Raw genomic sequence first — 22,605 nt, 5'->3', positions numbered from 1 at the left:
AAAAGGCCTCAAAGAAATTTTGATTACGATGAGCAAACTGGCTCTATTCCCTGTATTCCATAAACCTAAAAAGTGAATTCAATTGGAAAATATTTGGATTTAGAATATTGTATCAAAATTACTTAACTGCTTCAGTAAGTTTTCATAACTCACAAAATCCATAGCTAATCCTTAAACCTTCTGTTTCCAAAGCCGTGTTTTCAGCCTCAAAACAGTTTGTTTTGCAGGACTAGCATGTTAGTGGCCAGGCTTCTATCTAAGCAGTAGTTCCCAAGTCACACTTGTCCCTGCCATTATCCACATGAAGATCAGATTACAGCAGACTAGTCTTTGTTCTTCATTTTAGATATGTGTGTGTGTGTGTGTGTGTGTGTGTGTGTGTGTGTGTGTGTGGCATAACCTCCTTGTAGCATACCCACAAGAAGCTTCTAAGACCATCTGTCACCCAATAGTGACTAAGAATTTTTGCTACGTGGGAGTCTGAGAGCTGGAGGATCCCAGGTCAAAGCAAGCATAAGCAGAAAAGTCTAGGAGATGCCTTCTCCCAAAATAACCAGCAAAAAGTTTGGCTAATGGCATGACTCAACTGGTGGAGCATCAATCTATTAGCAGTGAGGTCCAAGCCTTAAGTACTGCCAAGATACACTATATGCTTCCCAATTCTTTTTTCTTGTTTTCCTTTTCCTCCCTACCATAGCCTTGGAGGGCCTGGAATAGTAAGGCCTTATGCATGCTGGGTTTGCACATTATCATCACCTACAACCCCAACACCTAGAAGAAATAAAGCATTGTCGTGTTTCTCCCATCAGAATGGAGGGAAGGTTTCTAGAACAGGTTCAGCTGAGGAATGAAACTGAGAAAGCACTTCTAAAGAGTCTGTCCCTGGACATAAGTGAAGGCCAGACGTGATAACAACACACCCAGTTCTCGGCCAAAGCTTTGATGGATAAGAGTTGAGCCAACTTACTGTAAAAGTGACACACACCAGAGAAAATGGGATTCAGTGGCTAGCAGAAATGTTTCTCTGCTGCTGACCACCTTCCATTGAAAGTATAACTGCTTGAATGTGTGTAGATGTGTGCATCTGACACAGCCAGCACCTACTTATCATGTAGCAATGGAAGAAAGAGTCTCATTCCCCCAAGTCAAAAATGTTCAAGAAGTTAAGTGGTGACTTTCCACTGAAAGAACTAGACCATGAATCCACTGGAAAAGTCTGGGCCATCGTGAGGCAGCATGGATCAGGGTGGGCAGGATTTATGGAGAAACCATCCTACCAAGGCTTACTGGAATTCTTACTGGGGGGGGGATAGGGGGGTCCGGTCGTGGGGCCTGAATTCTGGGCCTGGGCACTGTCCCTCAGCTCTTCAGCTCAAGGCTAGCGCTCTATCACTTGAGCCACACCGCCACTTCGGCTTTTTTTTCTTTTTCCTTATGTGATGCTGAGGAATCGAACCCAGGCCTCAGGCATGCAAGGCAAGCACTCTACCACTGAACCGCCTTCCCAGCCCTCACACATCTTGCTTAACCAAAAAATGTGCAGTCTGCCCCAAACCTTTCAACTGACTCTATTCCCGAGCCACAGGATTCATGAAGGGCCCAGGGAAAAGCCACCTGTGGTTATACATTTTGGTTAAAGAGCCCAAACACACACTAGTGCACACGTGCATACTCGTGCAAACACACACACATACACACATATATACAATTATTTGGAAATGCATTACACTTCAAAATCAAGGCTAATTGTGTGTAGCAGCATGGGGAAAAAAATGGCTCACAAAGGACTTCAGAACCACTGAACACCAGAATCCTAAACTATGCCAATGAACCGAAAATGAAAAGGTTCAGAGGACAGAAGGAAGGAAGGAAGAAAGGAAGGAAGGAAGGAAGGAAGAAGGGAGGGAGGGAAAGGAGGGAGGGAGGGAAAGGAGGGAGGGAGGGAAAGGAGGGAGGGAGGGAAAGGAGGGAGGGAGGGAAAGGAGGGAGGGAGGGTATGGGGCTGTGACTTTTGAGAAGCCTGCTTGGGGAAGCTCAGCTAATCACCAGCCCAGGGGTACAGCTTAAGCCATCAGTTGCAAGAGCCAGAGACACAGGTAAACACAAAGGCATGTCATTACATAAGAAAAGAATTTGGCTGGGTTAGGACACAAATCTCCTCAGGCAAACTGGGTAAAGATTTTATACAAACAGGGGACCAGGTGCTGGTGCCTTATGCTTATAATCTTAACTATTTAGGAAGGTAAGGTTTGAGAATCACAGTTCAAAGCCAGCCTGGACAGAAAAGTCCATGAAACTCTTAGCTCCAAATAATCAGCAAAAAGCCAGGAGCCAGAAGTAAAGGTATACCTCAAGTGGTAGAGTTCCAGATTTGAAAGGAAAAAAGCTCAAGCCCCAGCCTGAAAGAAAAAAGTTCAAGTCCCAGTGAGAACCCCAAATAAATAATTTAATCAAGTAAACAAGTATCTCTAGCCTCCTGCTGCAATATTTTGGGGACACTAACCAAGTACCAATATCCTTTATTACCCAGCTAGCCAAGAGACAAAGAGCTGTGTGGTCCTTTACTCACTGTCCCTGTCCTATACATGTCTTTCTTTTCTGACTCAGACCACTAAGTAAGCCATGCTGGCCCAGTTACCCACCCTCCTCCATCCATCTTATTCTTCTTATCCTCTAAAGGTGGCTATCAACTCAGTCACCAGCACTCAGAATCCAAACCTTGTTAGAAAAATAAGACTCAAAGTCACCAGTCACCACTTCTCCCTGCCACCATGTAGGTAAATAAGAGAAAGAAACAGGAAGGTTGAAATTGCAAAGCATTTAGGGAGCATTAGGAAGACAATGAATGGCCTTTTAGGAGTGAAGGAAACTGGGGAGGAAATGTGGAGAACCTAAGGAAAATAAAGCAACACAAAGGGCAAAGAAACCAAGGAAAATTAAAGGAACACAAAGAACAAACAGCCAAGTGGGAATCCTCTACGTGGGAGTCCTACTTCTAGGCTCAAAGAATGAAAACCCAGCTTCCACCTGCTGCAGAAGTCTAGTTGCTCTGATATCATACAACTGCTCTCACTTCTTAGGCAGAACAAAGCAGGGGTTCTCAGCTAGGCAGGAGTGGGAAAGGGAATAGACTGCTCCCTGAGAAGACAATCTGGAAAGTGTAGACACATTTTTGGTTATCCCAACACATGACCAAGCCAGTCTCCTGAAGTGGGGAGGGAAATATTTTGGTTATAAAGCTTGAAATGTCAATAGCATTGAGACTCAGACTTTGTGAAATAGAGGGCCAATTTCAAGGGCAGTTCTGCAAGTAGAGAAAGAAGGCTACCAGAGACCTGAGCATCCCCCATGAGGAAAGCCATCCTGCCTAACAGACTCTGTATTCATCTATGGTGGAAAACACCAGAGGCACCCTGGGGCCTATGCTCCTCTCTTCACCATGACTCAGTGCCCTGTAATCCTAGCTACTCAGGAGGCTGAGAGCTGAGGATCCCTGTTCCAAGCTAACCTGGACAGGAAAGTCCATGAGACTCTTTATCTCTAATTGACCACCAAAAAGCCAGAAGTGGAGGTGTGTCTCAACTGGTACAGCACCAGTAAAAACCTAAGAGAGGACTTCGCCCTGAATTCAAGCCCCAGTACTGGCACACACAAAAATAACACACACACACACACACACACACACACACACACACACACACACACACACACACACACACACACTCGTTCTTCATGGCAAATAGTCCTTTTGATGAATTAAATTGCACTCTGGCTCACATGCCAGAGTACATCTATCCTGGGCTAGGTTGATGGGCACACTGTCCCTAGGGGAAGGTGAAAGCCAAGGTCATCTGAAGAATGGCACATCCAAAGAGGAGTTAGCTCTGCAGAGCTCTGCCTCAGTGGCAGCAGGTAGCCCTGGTTTCCATGGCAACCCGGAAACCATCCCTCAGAAGCAACAGCATTCACTTTTTTTTGTTTGTGTTGTTTTTATTTTATTTTTTATGATGCTGGGGACTGAAGCCAAGGTGGCATGCAACTTACCACACCAATTTCACCCTCATGAAATTGGTGCTGCAGCTTCTTGAGTACCTGGGATTACAGGTGCTAACAACTACACGTGCCCTCTGAGCAATTCTATCAGCATGCATGATGATGATCCTCCCCAGAAGCTACTGCAGGAAAAGTCTTACTCAAGCATCCTAGTCTCTGAGGCTGCCAAGTCCAGGAAAACCAACAAGAGAAGCAATCAACCAGTACGTGCAGACATCAGGATACAGAAGATGAAAAAGGGTAGCAGAAAAAAGAATCAAATGTATTGGCTTTAGGCTCAGATATGCTCTCCAAATACCCCAGGGGCATTACACCCCTCCAAGCCCTAGGTATAAGGCTGCTAGGTATAGATTATGTGCAGACTCTCCTTGGGCTTCCAAACTGCATGCGGGAAATGGGTTCCTGCCCACAGGAAGAATCAACTAACACCACTCTGGTTCTCCAACCCATGTGCTAGTGCTTACCGACCCACCATCCCGCCAAATACTGCTCTTTGTACAGAAATACAGTTCTCCCTGGAGCAGATCAAGTACCAAGAATCCAGCACTTTCAACTGAGGAAAAGTTTTGTTCCTACATTATTAACTCTTACAACTAAAACAGCCCAAACTGTAGCCTCAATTCTTAAAATTGTGGTTCCAATAATAATCTTGCTTCATTTCTGGAAGACAGTTAGCAGAAGTGGGGGGAGGGAGGGAAAAGGACCTCAGAAACCTTGAGCAGCATCTCCTTCTATTTATACATGTGACTCATTTCTCCACTCACCACTATATCAGGTTGTGCCTGCAGTTGAGTCCATTTGGTGAGCTAGCGTTCCTGTGCCCACATGCACTTCTAACTCCTTGGACTCCACTCTCCCATCACCTCCCACACACACCTCCCTTGGCTTGAGGACAGTGACAAAAGTGCTCAAATTATCCGAGCACTGACTTTGCAAAACATCAGAAGATATACTGCAAAGACAACATTAATTTCATTGAAGCCTGTCAGGCTTCAGTTGTGGTTATGACAGGTAGTCATGATAGCTAATAATCACACAGCCTAAATTATGCTCAGAACTGAGCAGAGCAACTTGTGTGCATGCTGCACATGAGCTGGCTTTGCTTAGTAGCCTGCAAACACAAATGCTGACATACTGGAAGGCTTGGAGATGGGTAATGTCCAAGGTCACACTGGAACTCTGGATGGAGGGCTGGCTTTCACATCCTTACATTTTGACAGTGCTGAAGTTAGAAACCCTTGACCTCCTTCTTTAGATAAAGGGTATCAAGTCCCAACTGGCTGAAATGCCTAATTGAATCAGATACCGCAGCACTGGGGCTGCTAGCAAAAGAGATCTGCCAGGGTCTCCGCAAATCTCTTAATTAAAATCAAACAGATGATAACTGCTCAGCATAAAATAGGAAAAGGAAGGCATACCAGAGTAAATTTCCAAAGATCTTCAAAGTTCTAATCTAGCACACAGATTTACTTCTAAGTACAGTAACTAAGTAATTCTGCACCACCACAGTGAAAAGCATGTCCTTGGTCTCTGATCCCTCCAGGAGGATGATGTTTGGGCCTAGCACAGTGCAGTTCCATAAGCAGACAAAAAATGGGAGGATCTAGGTTTCAGATCAGCCCAGCCCAAAAAGATGTTGAGACCCCACATCAACAGAAAATTCAGCAGGGAGCAGCAGTGTGCACCTGCCAGCCCAGGACCAGCAGTCCATTCACGCCAGCAGGGAGGAAGAGTGAGACCCTATCTCAACAAATGACTACAGAAAATAGACAACTAAGGGCCTGGGTCACATGGTAATGTTCCTGCCTTGCAACACAAAGCCATGAGTTCAAACTCCAGTACAGAAGAAAAAAATTGCCTTAAAAGAGGCATTTTTTAAAGTGAAGCCAATGACTGACACTGCTCCTGCTTCAGGCTTTAGAAATAGTAACTTTTACAGATTATACCAACAGCACATGGTCCACCAGAAATAGCTATATCTTTCTTATTTCAAGATTCTCGGAGTCACTACAAAGTTGTGACTCTACAAAGTATAGATTCTTAGAACTTCCTGGGTTATTAAAATTCTTTTTTAGAAAAGAAGGGCCTAGAATGTTCCTTTGTGGTACAGTGCTTGCTTAGCATGCATGAAGCCCTGGGTTTGATTCCTCAGTACCACATAAACAGAAAGAGCCAGAAGTGGTGCTGTGGCTCAAGTGGTAGAATGTTAGCCTTGAGCAAAAGAAGCTCAGGGACAGTACCTAGGCCCTGAGTTCAAGTCCGGGACTGGCAAAAACAAAAAGAAAAAAAAAGGAAAGAAAGAAAAGAACAAGACACACTGCTGGTCACAAGTATAATTCTAGCTGCTAATGAAGCTAAGAGGTGAGAATTGAGGTCTAGAACAGCAGTAGCACACAAATCCCAAGCAAAATCACAAGGCTCTGAGTTTAAATCCCAGTATGGTATCACACACACACACACACACACACACACACACACCATATCAAGCTATACAGTACTCATTAAGATCAAGTGTGTGCACAGAGTGAGACCATGAGGATATTCTTAGGAGAGGATCACAGAGGCTCAATAGCTATGTACAGTTGGTCATATAAAACAATATTTATCAAAATGAACTCCAGGAAAAGTGGGTTCTTTTTCTTTGTTGCTGTTTTTGTTTTCTTTTCCTCTTGTCTTGCTCATTTATCTCTTTTGGGGAGTGTAAGGTTGAGCACAGAAATGGAGGGACAAAGAGTGAACAAATGCAGCAGCGGTATTCACTATACAATGTTGAAAATGACTGTACAACTTGTGGGTTGGGACTGAAGGAAAAAGTGGGGAGAACACAAGGGAAGAGGTGACCTTGTCCAAATAAGGAATGCACTCATTACCTGACTTATGTAACTTGACCCCTTTGTACATCACCTTTACAATAATATATTTTTTTTAAAAACCCAGTGTATATTTTGTGAAACAATTTCTCCTCTGCTCACCTCCACTGCAGGTTTTATCATTTAGTTGTGTTTGCTTACTGTGCCAGAACTGAGGCTTTATTCAGGTCCCAGGCCCTGTTCCTGAGGTTGGTGCTCTAACCCTTGAGAGCCACATCTCCACTTTAGGCTTTTTGATGTTTAAGTAGAGATGAGGGTCTCTTGGACTCTCCTGCTTGTGCTGGCCTCAAACCTTGGTCCTCAGATCTCAGCCTCCTGAATAGAATTACAGGAGCACCCACCCAGGCCAGGCCTACTGCATGTTTTAAATGGCTGGTCTGAACAGACAAAATGGGCATCATTATGTCAGGTCCTCCTTAAGTGTGCAAGCTCTAGCCTAATAAGACTAGACAGAAGCCAAACTGAATGTGCCCAGCTGCCTCAAGCACTTTCTGCTCTGCAAGGCAGCCAGGTTGAACAATTCCCAACCTTTTCCAAATTCAACAGAATGTCTGCTAAGCCAACCTTTTCCAAATTCAACAGAATGTCTGCTTGGATGGCTGGGGGCACTCAAATGTGCTTGCTTGAGCTTTGGTAACAAAGCTGAATGGACCTACTGTCTCAGCAGAAGCAGGGGAAAAGTTCCCACTGTAAGAATGCCCCTCTCTCAATTTCAGTGTTAGGCAAGGAGATGACAGTGTCTGCTCCAGGCAGCTCCCACCCCCAGCAGCAGCCTCTGGGCAGGGGCTTCAAAGTCTTCCCTTCCGGCCACTCCTGCCCAATCCACTCACACCCAACACACTCAAAGGGGGGCAAAATAAGCAAAACACTCAAACTGTCTTATCTTCAATCCTGTAATTTCAGAAAGATTATGACTTTGAAGCACTTGTCAAAGCTCTTTATCTGCTTTCTCCTTTTCATTTTTCTTCTCCCTGGGGCGTCTCTCCTGTCTTCTCCTCTGGAGTTGTCTGCTCCTAGCCTGGACACCTGCCTCCCTGCTCCCTTCCATGGCTGGGAGACCATGTGACACAGTGGGTAAATGGCCATGGTATGATGCATTAACAATCATGACACATTTTGGCTTTGAAGTGCTGTCCACTAAATAAAGGATGCAATAACAGACCAAGAGTAGTATGTGTTTTCACTCTCCAAGGAAATCACCTCCTGGCCCCTTTCTTGTCTGAGATTCTAAGGGAGGAGGGGGCAAGTCAGTAGAGGGTCTGAAAGAACAGTGGCCACCAACAGACAAGGGTCAGGCTTCTCCATCTGCTCCAGATGCTACAGTCTTCCCTGGGTCTCTTTCCCTGGTGAGTCTCTCCCTAAACAGGCATCTCTTCAGTCAGACATTTAAGGAGCACCTACTAAGGGTGCTCCTTAAACTAAGGGCTAGGAATCCATCCAGTGTGTAAACATTTTAAGGTATTTTCCTCTAGAAACATCCATTCTAATGGAAGAAAGACAATAATGAAACAAGTAAATGTATCATGCCAAAAGGGAAAAATGCTAAGAGAAGAAAAGTGAGAACAGCAGAGGACTATGCAAGGCTGCTTATTTATTATTTACTCAGTTGATTATTTATTTATGGACACTAATAGGGCTTGCACTCAAGGCCTGGGCACTGTTCCTTAGCTTATTTGCTAACGGCTGGTGATCTACCATATGAGCCCCACTTCCACTTCAGGCTTTTTGGTGGCTAATTGGAGGTAAGAGCCTCAAGGACTTTCTTCCTCAAGCTAGCTTTGAGCTGAGATCCTCAGATTTGGCCTCCTGACTAGCTAGGATTGGAGGCATGAGCCACAGACACCTGACTTCTGGTAGCTGTTTCAGATGGGGTGGTTTACCGTGTAAACCCACAATTCAGCAGACCAAAGTAAAGGAATTAAGGGAATGAGCCATCTGGTCTTGTGGGAGAAAGTGACTCATGCATGAAAATGAAATCTGCAAAGGTCCTAGGTTAAGAGCTCAGTGAACAAGAAAAATGGGATGTGCTCTGCATGGTTGTACTGGACAAGGGCTATGTGTGTTGTGGGGCACATGCCATCCAGCACTGGGGACCATCCATACTGCAGCCAGTTGCGGGTCCTAAGTTTCCCCAGACGTCTGCCTGAGCCTGCCCCTAGCTGATACCACCCAAGAGTGTGGTTCCTACATTTCCCCACAAGTCCAGCCCCAGCCCCAGCTGGAGATCCCACCCTCATTCTTTCACACATTAGCAGTTCATCTAATTAACAACAAGCACACCAGAAACTGCGGACATGTGTAATGGGAGAGGCAGCTGGCCACACAAACTTTTCAATCCCAGACTTCAATACATACAGCAGTATTACTGTCAAGAGCTGAGACTTAAAATTAAGTGTGTTGTATGTCTGCTGAAGCTCTGGCCGGCTAACTTAGCAGGCTCCCCAGTTCTGTAAATGAGGGGACAAAAGCCCTTGAAACAACCTTGGAGACATGCAAACCTGGAGCAGAAAAGACCTCAGTAGCTGCTGGCAGCCTTTGCAATCTCCAAGTGCAGAGGACTGGACCAGGCCCTCGGGTCCCTAAATTGCTCTCAGAGACTGGCTCTTTCAATGCAGACTCTCAATTACTCTTGTTTTCTAGCAATCTTCTTTTAATTCTCAAATTTTTCCACTGTCCCTAACCTCAAGCCACAGGCAGGTGCCTTTGCCTCTGGGGCCACAAAGCCCCCTCCACCCCCCCCCCCAGTGTTCTGGGACATCCTACCCCTGACAGTGAGATCCAAGAGTCCCCAGCAGAGGTGGGAGGCCTGTGCAGGCTGAGGCCTGGGGAGCTGTCCAGGGCCCTGGGCTGGCCCTGCGGGGACCTGCCCTGCTGCAGGAAAGCCCTTTGGCAATAAACCAGGGTTGCTCCTGAAACCAAAGGCCCCTGACCCTCCTGACCAACTTCATGGGCGACAGGATCAGTGGGAGGGGAGGCCCTGGAGGCAGAGCACTCCCCCCCTCCTCCGCCCCCGCCCCCGTCCCCACTGCACGCACCTGCTCTGAGGCTCAGCCAAACTTGCACTCTGGCCTCACGCTCCGCCCAAGGCTCCGTGTGGACTTTCCCAGCCCCAAGCTCAGCCAGAAGCAGAGGGCGTTATTTCCTCAGCCCTGGAAGGCACCCCACGGCCACCGGGGCCTCTCTCTGCGTTCCGGCTGCGGGACCCCTCTGCCTCGTCCTGCGGGGTCCGCAGGGCGGGTCCACGCCTCCCGCCCGGACCCCAGCGGGACCCCCGTCGCATCCCCACGGGCAGGAGTTTGCGGGGATCGCAGCTGTCCACGGCGCCCCCTGCGCCCCCACGGCCTCATCCATCGCGGCCGGCCCAGTACCGCTGCCCGGGGCGCTTCTCGGCTACACACAAGCACGAGCGCAGCCCCAGGCCCGGCCAGCCGGGTCCGGAGCAGCTGCCCCGAGCTCCGGACTCGCGGTCCCGACGCCCCCGTGAGCCAGTCCCGGTGCACACGTCTCGCTGGGGTCTCCGGCCCTGAGGCGTCGCGGGGTGCCGCACCGGCCCGGGTGCCCTCTCCGCTGATCACCCGGCCCCTGCCCGGCTCCGACCCCCTCCCCGTCGGCCCTGGAGCCCCCTGTCCGCCATCCCCACCGCCCCACGCCGGTCCCCTCCCGCGCACCCCGGAGCCCTCCACGCCCACACCCGGTCCCAGCCCCCCCCCCCCACCGCCAGCCCAGGAGCCCTCTCACCTCCCCGCCGGCCCAGGAGCCCTCTCACCTCCCAGGCGGCCCTGGAGCCCTTTCCCTTCTCCACCGGCCCGAGGTCAGCGACCCCGCGCGGCGCGGGCCAGAAAACTAGGAACCTGCCCGGGCCCCGATCTCCGGACAGCAGCGGCGGCGGCGGCGGGGGTTCCCGGCATCCGGAGCCCCGACGACCCCTCCCCCGCAGTGCATTGAGGCCCCGCGGGCGGCCGGGCGGGCGGCTCGCGGCCGGGAAGCAAATCGCTGCTCCACGCGGGTCCCCCAACTCTGCTCGCACTCACTCTGCGGCTCGGGCGGCGCCGCTCTCTCACCTCCTCTTCCTCCCGCCTGTCCCCCCCCCCCCCCCCCCCCCCCGCAGCCTCCGTCTGCACCTGCGCAGAGCACCGCGCGCTCCCCGGCGAACTCCAGCCAACCGCCAGCCCGCGCGCGCTGCGCTCGCGCCCCCGCCCGCCGCCCGTGAGCCGAGGGCGGCCCGACTTCCCCACGTCCCCACCTCACACAGAGGGAACAGCCACAGCCCGCGCCCAGACTGCGCTCAGGCACCGAGGGCGCAGGGAGAAGGCCTGCCACCGGCCACCTCAGCCCCCGGGGCCGCCAGCAGCGCCTGCAGCTCTGCACAGGCTTCCATTCCATTATTTTTATGTTTTTGTCCATCGTGGGGATTGAACTCTGGGCCTGGGCGCTGTCCCTGAGCTCTTCAGCTCAAGCGCGCCACTTCCCGTTTTCAGGTGGTTTATTGGAGATAAATTTCAGGACTTTCCTGCCCGGGCTGGCTTTAAAGCGGGATCCTCAGATCTCAGCCTCCTGAGTAGCTGGGATTACAGGCGTGAGCCACTGGAGCCCGGCCGATCTTGGGCTCTTGAGTAGCTAGGATTGCAGGTGTGATCCATAGGTGCCCAGCCACCTTACTTTTTGAGTAAAACAAACCACCACTGTGGTGACAGTTTTGTAAGAATCACTGGGATGGGATGGGGTGTTTGGATGTGGTGCATCCCTCAAAGACTAGTGTTTTCAAGGCTTGGTCATGAGTCTGCCCTGCTATTGAGAGCTTCTCAGAGGTGTGGCCTCATGAAAGGAAGTTAGATAATTGGGGGCAAGCCCTGAGGGACTCCAAGCCATCTGTGTGTGTGCCTCTCTCTGTTTCTCTGTCTGCCCTCTGTCTGTCTCTGTCTGTTTCTCTCTCTCTGTCTCTGTCTCTCTGTCTCTGTCTCTGTCTCTGTCTCTGTCTCTCTCTCTCTCTCTCTCTTTCTCTCTCTCTCTCTCTCTCTCCTCTCTTGTCCTCAGCTGCCATAAGGTAAACAGCTCTGTTCCTCTACTCCACACACCATTCTACAATCCCTGAAACAGTAAAAGCCAAGCACCATGGACAGAAGCCTCTGCACCCATGAGCCAAAATAAACCTGCTCTCACTTTAACTCACTCATCTCAGGTACGTTGTCACAGCCACATAAAGCTGACAGAGATGTTAGGTATAGATGAATGTAAAGGCGAAAGATCTCTGATTATGCTGCTCCTTGGCCTCTGCTTTCAGTGACATATGAAAGCTATCTCAGAGTTAATAAATTGTTTAATCTGAATTAACTACTCCACAGAATTTTATATCATCAATTAGTTAAAATTTTCTTCTTTATTGTCAATAATGATCCAATGAACATCTTTGCATATACAGCTTAAACACGTTTCTATTATTTTATTTACATATTCTCTATTTTTTCCAAAAATATCCTAAATTGATTTGGGCTTTAGCTCAGTGATAGAGAACTTGTATACCATGAGAGGTCCCAGGTTCAATATCCAATACCAAAACATTAAAATGTTATTTTAAAGAACCTTCAGTGCTGGGCACCGGTGGCTCACACTTGTAATCCTCACTACTCAGGAGACTGAGATTTGAGGATCATGGTTCAAAGCCAGCCTGGGCAGGACAATCTATGTGACCTTTTTTTTGGGGGGGGGGGGTCTGGTCGTGGGGCCTGAACTCTGGGCCTGGGTGCTGTCCCTCAGCTCTTCAGCTCAAGGCTAGCACTCTGCCACTTGAGCCACAGAGCCACTTCCAGCTTTTTTTTTTCTTTTTGCTTATGTGGTGCTGAAGAATCAAACGCAGGGCCTCATGCATGCAATGCAAGCGCTCTACCACTGAGCCACCTTCCCAGCCCCTCTATGTGACTCTTATCTCCACATAACCACCAGAAAACTGGAAGTGGTGCTGTGACTCAAGTGGTAGAGTGCTATAGTCGTGAGTTGAAGAGCTCAGGGACAGCACCCAGGCACAGAGCTCAAGCCCCACAACCACCAAAAACGAGACAGAACAAAACGAAGAAAACCTTTGAGGCAGGGAAGGTGGCTTAGTGGTAGAGAGCTTGTTTAGCATGCAGAAAGTCATTTGATTCCTCTGTATCACATAAACTAAAAAAACTGGAAATGGCACTGTGGCTCAAGTGGTAGAGTGCTAGCTTGAGCAAAAAATTTCAGAGACAGTGCCCAAGGTCTGAGTTCAAGCCCAGTGACTGGCAAAACAGCAACAACAACAACAACAACAAGAAAGTCCTGTGGAGTGATATTATTGAATCAAAAAGTGGATGTGTTGGATACTTGGTACATATCACAAAACTGTCTTCTTGAAATACTGTAGCAATAAATTAATAAATGAACTTCCTATTCACATCTGTCTTTCTAAATTCCCATTGCACAATTTTAGGCCAATATTTCCTGTCAGTTATTTTATTAATTTCTAAAACTTTAAAAGACACCCACTATCTACAAATGTTTCCAAGCACTGGCTAACACTCATTCCTTTCCAGTCCTAGGCCAGCCTGTCCCTTATGGCTTTAACTCTTTGGTTTTTCAGTATGATTCCATACTTTGGCTACATTGGTCTCCCACACAAGTATAATCATTCTCAGTGCATCCATATAATGAAATGTTAAACAGCTCTGAACAGAAGTCTGTCTGGATATCACTTGACAAATGAAAAAATATATACGCAAGAGCATCAAAGCTCTGTATATGAATTGTGTTCGTTTTACTTCTTTCCTTTGTAACTGAAATAATGGGCACATATTTTCCTTGAAAATTGAAAACGTTGTCTATAACACTTTGGCCATGAGCCTTTCTGGACATATCTTTCCTTTCAGTCTCCGCACTTCCTGTTTGAGTGTCTGTCATTCCAGTGGCACTTGGTAAATAAGCCAATGCAACCATCTCCCCATGAAAACCACAAATTCATCCAGAACTTCTTGTGCAATGCTATGTGATTCATAAAAACCCAAAATCATTTACCAGAAAAAAAGACTATTTGCGTGGATGGTGGCTTGCCTGTCTGCCTGTCTAAACATTCTGCATGACTGAGTTATGTCCTTTGCTCTCAGAACAGAACAGCTACAGGTACGAGCTCAATGGTGTTTGCCTTGAGGAAGTCACTATTCTGAGCTAGCCTCACCTCCTAACTTCCTTTCTCTTTTCCCATTGAGTGCACATTGAGTGATCTCTTAGGGAAAGGATGGATTTCAGCTTTTCTTATTAGAATGTGTCTTCAAGGCAGATGCAATGGATTGCTCAAAGGTTAGGAAAATGTTGAACTCACTGGGTTTTTTTTTTTTATGATTTAAGCCATCTCAACAAGCTATTGCAGTATGCACATTTTCATAATTCTAGTATGCAGGAATAAATGACTCTCAGTTACTTTCTTTTTGAATGTCTTGAGCATAGTGTCAGACACCTTATTTAGAATATTTAGTCTTAAATATTCCAGATTTAGTGGAGGTTGTTGATTATATTTCTTCAGTACCCCTCCCACTTGCATAAAAAATAACTTTTAAGTGATTTGTTCTCATCTATCAGCAAGATTGTCTAAATTAGTGCTAAAAGTTATTTAACAAGACATTACTTTTGCTACCAAATCAGTAGCAAAATGAGAATAATATGTCTTTAAATAGGCATTGTTAAAATTCTAATTTTTATACTGTCCTTCCTTCCCTTGTCTTTTATCCTTAGTTCTTATTTCACAAAGAATGGGAATGTGGACTGTGAAGTTAGATTTTATTATCCTAATCCTGCCTCAACCATTGGACTAGCCATGAGCCTGGTGCAATCTCTCTCTCTGTATCTCTCTCTGTATCTCTCTGTCTCTTTGTCTCTGTCTCTGTCTCTGTCTCTGTCTCTCTCTCTGTATCTCTCTCTCTCTCTCTCTCATTCTCTCAGGTTGTGCTCTGAGTCTTGCTGAGTCTGTCCACCCTGGTTTTCACTAATTATTTTCAGGATGGGGTCTTGCTTCTTACTCTTACTCACTTTTAGGGTAGAAGTGTGATCTATCCTATTACAGATTTCCCATCATGTCTGGGATAACAGGCATGCATCACTGCATCCAATTTCCTCCATGGAGATGGAGTTCTCAGGGATTTGCTTGTCCCAGGCTGGTCAGGTACCAAGACCCATCCAATCTCAGCCTCCCATATAGCATGGGATGACAGGCATAGGTTTAAAGGGGTCTCACAAGCTTTCTTGCCAGTGGTGGAATTGATGCATAATCCTCCCATTCTCAGCCTCTCAAGTAGCTATGATCATAAGCGTGAGCCACCAGTAGCCAGATCTTGATGCAATCTTTTCATTCTTTCACATCATGATCCCTAATCTTTCCCTTTGGGGGAAGATTACTGAAATTTGGAGCTTGTACTCAAGGGCCTTGCTTAGCTTTTTCACTCAAGGCTGGTGCTCTACCACTTGAGCCACAGCCAAAGATAAGAGTCCTATAGACTTTCCTGTCTGGTCTGAGTGTAAATTGAGATCTTCAGATCTCAGCCTCCTAATAATCAGAAATCCTAATAGTCAGGATTACAGGCATGAACCACTGGCTCTCTGCTAATCCCTAATCATTCTATAAACCAGAAGAGCCAGATTACTAGTCTCACAGGATAGTTCCAAATGTTGAATGAAATAATGTATTTTAAATAGTAAAAGTAAATTGCTCACAAAAATGTCAGCTATTCTTAGTTCTGTTGTGTAGGATAGTATAGAAGGTAACAAGAATATAATGAGCAGAAGGCCTCTCCCACACTCCCCCACAAGCCATTAGGATTCATTCATTGTTTAGAGCTAGTACTCCTTGGTCCATTGATGTTCCTGTAATTGCTTGACTTTGTGTCAAAATACATGACACAAACAACTTTAGGGAAGAGTGAGGGGAGATAGATTCTTTTCTCTCATGGCTTCAGCCTATACTGGTTGGCTAGCTCCATTTCTTTGGGGCTGAGGTGAAGGCAAGCATCATGGATTGGGGCACATGTGGACAGGAGGTTGTTTACCTCCTGACTGGTGGGGTGGGGGAGGAAGGAAAAATGGGGGAGAGAAAGAGGGAGAGGGAGGAAGGGAAAGAGAGAGAGTGGGGGAGAGAGAAAGAGAACTGGGAACAGGTCTATTCTTCAAAAGCATTATCAGGCTCTGAGTTCAAGCCCCAGGACCAGTGCACAAAAAAAAAAGTAAGCATACTCTTGAATAACTTTTCCAATGAAAATAAGATGAATGCAGATTCATAAAACTTGAGGGAGTGGGGAGTCAAGACTTAGATAAAGTCACTTGATGGAGAGAGTTTAAAATTTTAAGTAGAAAATGCAGTTTCACAACTATGGTTCATTGAAGCTACTGAGAATTAAAAACAGAAATACTAACCTGGGTTTTCCAGGTGGGAGTCAACTTTAAATACATGGAGGGAAGTGCGTTTTAAAAGGGCTCCACTGAAAATGAAATAAACCTGGGTTCAATGCTTTTCTTTTATTGTATGTTGTGATAGTTCTAGGGCTTGAACTCAGGGCCTGAGGGCTGTCCGTGAGCTTTTATCACTCAAGGCTAGCTCTTTACCAGCTTTTTAGTGGTTAACTGGAGATAAGCGTCTCACAGACTTTTCCCCAAAATCTGGTTTTTAAGCCAGATCCTCAGATCTCAGCCTCCTGTGTAGCTAGGATTACTGATGTAAGCCATGAGCACCCAGCGAGTTTAATGCTTTTTAGCCAATAATGACAATGGACAACCATCTGAGAAAATAATATTATTTATAGCAGTTTCATTTGACCAACATATACATTGCCTCTGAGTTAAGGAGAGAAAATAACAAAGAAATTACCTTGGATTTCCAAGAAACTATCATCTAATTAAATACAGATAAGGTATGCAAATAGCTGCCATTTTAGGATTTAGAAAAATTATTATCCTAAGACTTAAAAAAAAAATAGGGGCCAGGTGCTGGTAGCTCTGAGCTACTCAGGAGGCTGAGATCTGAGGATCGAGGTTCAAAGCTAGTCTGGGCACTAGCCTTGAGCAAATGAGTTTAGGGACAGCACAGCACCCTGGACATGAGTTCAAGTCCTATGACCAATTTAAAAAAAAAAGGGGGGGAAAAGAATCTCTACATCTCAGTAAATATGTGACTACTTGTTCAAGGCAATGCATGTTACTTTTTCTTTCCCCAAAGCTTTAACTGGAAGTTTGCCTTAAACTCATTTTCTGTTGCATATTTAATTGAATCAGCATGTAATAAGAACGATTTCTGATAGTGAGTGTCACAGGGCAAACAACTGTGGCTCTTTGGGAATTGGCTTCCAACTTTTTTTTTCATTCATGGAGGCATTGCATTAAACTTCATATTTTAAATGAATAAATATATGCTTATTGTAGAAAACACTAAAAGTTAAAAGTAAACAAAATAAAAAACACCCATATGTGTAACGTCCCATATTTTACATATAAATCTTTAACAGGCATTTTGAAAAGTAAAAGTAGAATGATACCGCGAAACTAAGGGTTACATGCTGTGTTCTGATTTTGTCACTGGGTTGCTATCTTTATGTTTTAAAAATAAAACAACAGAATCATCTTCTATCAAGATCCAGAATGAAAACCAATTGATTGAAACATTTTTACATGAAAGGTGAAATTTAAAAAGCTTTTGCTTTCTGTTATAATCACCCTAATTTCTGGCTTTTGTAACATAATTCTGTTTGTGACTACGATTTTTTTTTTTTTTTGGCGGTCATGGGGCTTGAATTCTGGGCCTGGGGCACTGTCCCTGACCAATTCAGCTCAAGGCGAGCGCTCCACCACTTGAGCCACAGCACTACTTCCAGCTTTTTCTGCTTATGTGGTGCTGAAGAATCGAACCCAGGGCTTCATGCATGGGAGGCAAGCACTTTCCCACTGAGCCACCTTCCCAGCTCCTGTGACCAAGATTTTGACAAACAACCAAATATTTCTTGGAGTATGTATCTTCCTTACAAATAATATTATTTTAATTTTTTTATTAAGATTTACATTTGTTTTTTGAAGTAAATCTTCTGCAGTTGTTTGAATTAATTGGTACCCCCTTTTGCAGCCTCTCTTGGGCACAAAAATATACATTCTTATAAGGTAAAGTGGCTCATACCTGTAATCCTTGCTACTTCGGAGGCTGAGATCTGAGGATCCTGGTTCAAAGCCAGCCAGGGCAGAAAAGTATATGAGACTCATCTCCAATTAATCTCCAGAAGACCAGAAATAGAGCTGTGGCTCAAGTGCCATCCTTGAGCAAAAGAAGTTCAGAGGAAATGCCCAGTCCCAGAACCCAAGCCCCAGGACCAACACAAATAGATAAATAGATAAATAAATGAGTAAATAAATACATCATCGAGTCTTCACTTTCTAAACTTTCATTTAAATGGAATACATGATTTTTTAGAGCAAACAAAAACAATTCTTTTGACTATGGTAGGGTTTGAACTCAGAACTTTGCATTTGCTAGTCAGGCACCGTGTCACTTGAGTCACACTCCAGCTCAGATACATCTTCTAAATTAAGAGTGAAGGGCTAATATATTTTTTAAATAGTTGCAAATATGAGACTATTTTTCTATTGATTTCACACTGGAAGATTATCTTGCATATGGTAAACTGATGGCACAATTTTCTCCCCTCAAAAAGAACTCTGCCAATGATGTGTCTTTGGCATTTAGTGTCACAGAGATCTGAGTGTTTCTTTTTTTCAATCCTATCCCACATAACCCACTTACCCATTACAGGCTTGTCTTTAATCTCTTCGGAGTTTTTATAAATTGAGGATTTGTCAAGATGTAATGTGGTGAGACTTATTAAGATTCATTTCCCAGTGATTTTTTTTTTCAGTTTGAGAAAAATTCTACATTTGTGTGTGATTCTTGATCGTGCAAGAATCCACCAGGTGCACAGAGAATTCCGCAATGGATTCTCAATTCTCTCTATCTACCACTTTTATCATCTCCAGTGCAACATTTTCCATTCTGTTATTCTTTGTCTGTGTTCTTGAGCATTTCTTACTCTCATCCTCAAGGGCACTGATTTGATTTTCTGAATTTTCAGGGTCCCCCCCATAATTGCTGTGATTTGGAGTTCTATGACTAAAATTGTATGTTTTCTTGAGTACTTTCCTCAACACACATTTCCCCTTTAGCATCTGATTCTTCTATTCTCTACTTTCCTACTTCATATGTTTCTGTTCTGTTCCAGTTGCCAGTTGCTAACATCTAACTTTGCTTGTCAAAATAATGGAGAAAAAAAGAGATGTACAGCTTGGGAATGTGGCTTAGTGTTAGAGTGCTTGCCTCACATGGGTTTGATTTCTCAGTACCACATACACAGAAAAAGCTGGAAGTGGCACTGTGGCTCAAGTTGAGCAAAAGAAGCTCAGGGACAGTGCCCAGGCCTTGAATTCAAGCCCCAGGACTGGCAAAAATAAAAGGGAGAGAGAGGGGGGGTGCAAAACTCCTAGGGGTTTTAGCAACTAGAGAAGAAAGGGATACAGATGAAGAAATCTCTTTTAAGCTCACAGCAAACCAGAATTTGCTGGATGAAATACAATGGTGTTCTCCTATCCAATCCCATCAGCTTGAGAATGAAGAGATGTATTCTAAAAGCTAGTGAGAGCAGAAAAGGGGGCATCTAGGACCATCAGGACAACTCCCTCCCCTGAGGTTCTACACCCCTCACCATGGTCCTGAGCAGTTCTGGGTGCAAGCCCGTGGGCCCAACAGCACCATGGCTCTAAGCTGTCACATGTGCAGTCCACTTGGCATCACATCATGGCCCATTGTCCTGGAAAACCTGCAAGTGAACAGCAGACTGAAGGAACCCCAGAGTTATCGAGGATCGAGCACCTGGTCAGAGGGAGTAAGGATGCAGATCTCAAGAGTCCTTGTACCTTATTCACTCCTGCACAACACACCCCAGGCCTTGCCTGCCCTTGGGACCCTCTTGTCTAGAATGAGGTCTGCTTATATTTTTCTGGTTTTTTATATTTTGGTGGTTTTACTTCTCCCTCTGTGTCTGTGGCCATCAATCCTTGAGACCACAGAGACAAAGAACCAGATTTTGCAAGTTTTCAGTACCAGTGGGACAATAACAAAGCTTGTTATTTGACAAGGCCAAATATTCCCTCTTCCTCTCACATTTTCATCTGTACTGAATTTTCCTAAGCTTGCAATTGCTGTTTTGGGAACCCAGAAACTGATGTCAGGGTTTTTTTCTATACTTTATTTGTCAATGCTATCTAAGTTAAAGGATGAGAGAAATTTGGATTCATGGTTTCAGGGGCTGTAGTAGTTTATAGTCAGCTGGCTCTGTTGTGTCTGTGCCATGGCAGTGCATCATGGGAGGAAGGAAGAAAGCTGGCTGGTGCACACATGGACTGTGTTTAGACCCCTGGACTCCATGGTGGTCCACTCCACCTGGAGAGCAGGAAGTAGAGAAACAGATGGAGAAGAGTCCTGAGAAAGCATCGCTGAGGACGTTACCCCCACTAGAACAAGCCCCCTTCAAAGACAAGGCCCTCCAGGACAAGTCCCTCCGATGTCAGCTCCTCCCAGGACCAGTGCCCCCCCAGGACAAGCCCTCAAGGACACAGTCTCATGACCTACTTCATACTTGAACCTTTTGAGGGAAGACTTCATATCCAAAACAGTAATATCAACCATGCAAATAACTTCCTGCACACCCATCTCTCTAAGCCTCTGCGTTTTCATCGATCAATAGGAACAACTGTGACACACCAGGCTGGATTTCCACCACCAGATGGACAGAACTCCCCTGCCGTCATCAGCAGATCTAAGTTATCTTTCTGGTATGTGAAGAGTTAGAAATGACGCTTAACTAGATCCTTATATATCACCCTGCACCAGAATCAACTCCAAATGGATCAAAGACCTTGAACTCAAAGCAGACACTCTGAAAACATGACAGGATGGAATAGGAGAAACCTTAGGTCTCCTTGGCTCAGGCCGAAATTTTCTGAATAGAGACCCGGAAGCACAACAAATCAAAGAAAGGTTGGACAAATGGGATTGCATAAGGTTGCAGAGCTTCTGCAGGGCAAATGACATAGCTAGCAAGATCAATAGAAAGCCCACCGATTGGGAGAAGATCTTTACTAGCCATACAACGGACAAGGGTCTCATATCTAAAATATACTTGGAACTCAAAAAATTAAACCACCCAACAACAAATCCTCAAAGAAACAACTGCCCAATAAATAAGTGGGCGAAAGACTTAAAGAGAAGCTTCTCTGAAGAAGAAAGAAGGATGGCCAATAGACACATGAAGAAATGTTCAACATCCCTAGCCATAAAAGAAATGCAAATCAAAACAACATTCAGATATCACCTCACTCCAGTTAGAACGGCAAAAATCAAGAACTCTAACAACAACAGATGCTGGAGGGGATGTGGACAGAAAGGAACCTTACTTCATTGTTGGTGGGAATGTAAACTTGTTCAACCACTTTGGAAAGCAGTATGGAGGTTCCTCAAAAGACTTCACATAGATCTCCCCTATGATCCAGCAATCCCACTTTTGGGCATTTACCCAAATGTTTACAAACAAGACCACACTAAAGCTACCAGCACAACTATGTTTATTGCAGCATTATTTACCATAGCTAAGATATGGAACCAACCCAGATGCCCCTCAGTAGATGAATGGATCAAGAAAATGTGGTATATATACACAATGGAATTCTATGCCTCCATCAGAAAGAATGACATTGCCCCATTTGTTAGGAAATGGAAAGGCTTGGAAAAAATTATATTAAGTGAAGTAAACCAGGCCCAAAGAAGCATAGGTCCCATGGTTTCCCTTATTTGCAATATCTAGTATAGGTATGAGTCAAGCAGAAAAGGTCAGATAATGTGATGTTAGGAAAATGAACCCTTAAATATGTATTTTAATGTTTTCGTTTCTTTCATGCATATGTTTCTAACGCATTTATAAGATTATTTCTTTGTTGCTTTGTATGTCCCTCCCCCACAGTGTAACCCCCGCTTTCACTATATTTGATGTCAGTATAACATGTGGAGGAGATGGGGGCAAACAAGTCGTTTAAGGATTCAGGTGGACCTGTTGCAACAATGAGAAGTACAAAATGTCATGTCAAAACCAGCTTTACAATGTCGGTGTGGGGGGGGGAGGGGGGTATAATTGGGTGGGAGGAGGGGGGTAAAATTGGGTGGGGGGAGGGGGGAGGCGGGGAAGGGAAGTGAAGGGTAAACAAAGGAGGAGGCTGCAATGCTTGGTAAGAAAAGTATGCATTATCCTGCCCATGTAATTGTAGCCCCTCTGTACAGTATGTTCCCAAATAAAATAAAATACAATTAAAAAAAAAAGAATATCAAAATACTTGGTGTATTTTATATGGAATTATATTTGCGTTGGAGTAATATACCATCATTTTAATAATTTCAAGTGAGGCCTTTGTCTATGAAGACAAGTTTAGGTACAAAGTAAGCTGAAATAAAGTCTTTCATTTCTAAAAAAAAAAAAAAAAAGAAATGACACTTAATTCTACCCAGAAGCATTCTCTTATTAATTCAGAGAAGCACTCCCAGCCCACCGTGGGCAATGATGAACATGACACACCTTCAGTTTGGAAACCTTTCCTAGGTTTT

At 45.2% G+C, this 22,605-nt stretch overlaps 1 protein-coding gene across 1 annotated transcript in view; it reads right to left on the bottom strand.

Moving 5' to 3' along the window:
* Window positions 1-11,327, bottom strand: part of LOC138815467 (uncharacterized) — a 48,523-nt gene extending 37,196 nt beyond the window's left edge. Inside the window, exons 1-2 of the mRNA XM_070004895.1 lie at window positions 11,045-11,327; window positions 10,662-10,949 (exon numbers count right to left, since the gene is read on the bottom strand). Of these exons, the coding sequence (XP_069860996.1) occupies window positions 10,662-10,949; window positions 11,045-11,327 (571 nt within the window). The remainder of the gene's footprint in view (window positions 1-10,661; window positions 10,950-11,044) is intronic.
* Between the last annotated feature and the right edge of the window lie 11,278 nt (window positions 11,328-22,605).

The sequence above is a fragment of the Dipodomys merriami genome, unplaced genomic scaffold, assembly GCF_024711535.1.
Source record: "Dipodomys merriami isolate MVZ:Mamm:240054 unplaced genomic scaffold, mDipMer1.0.p SCAF_1098, whole genome shotgun sequence".
NCBI lineage: Eukaryota > Metazoa > Chordata > Mammalia > Rodentia > Heteromyidae > Dipodomys > Dipodomys merriami.
The sequence above is the reverse complement of the archived record's forward strand: the minus strand, read 5'-3'. Positions and strand labels throughout refer to the sequence as shown.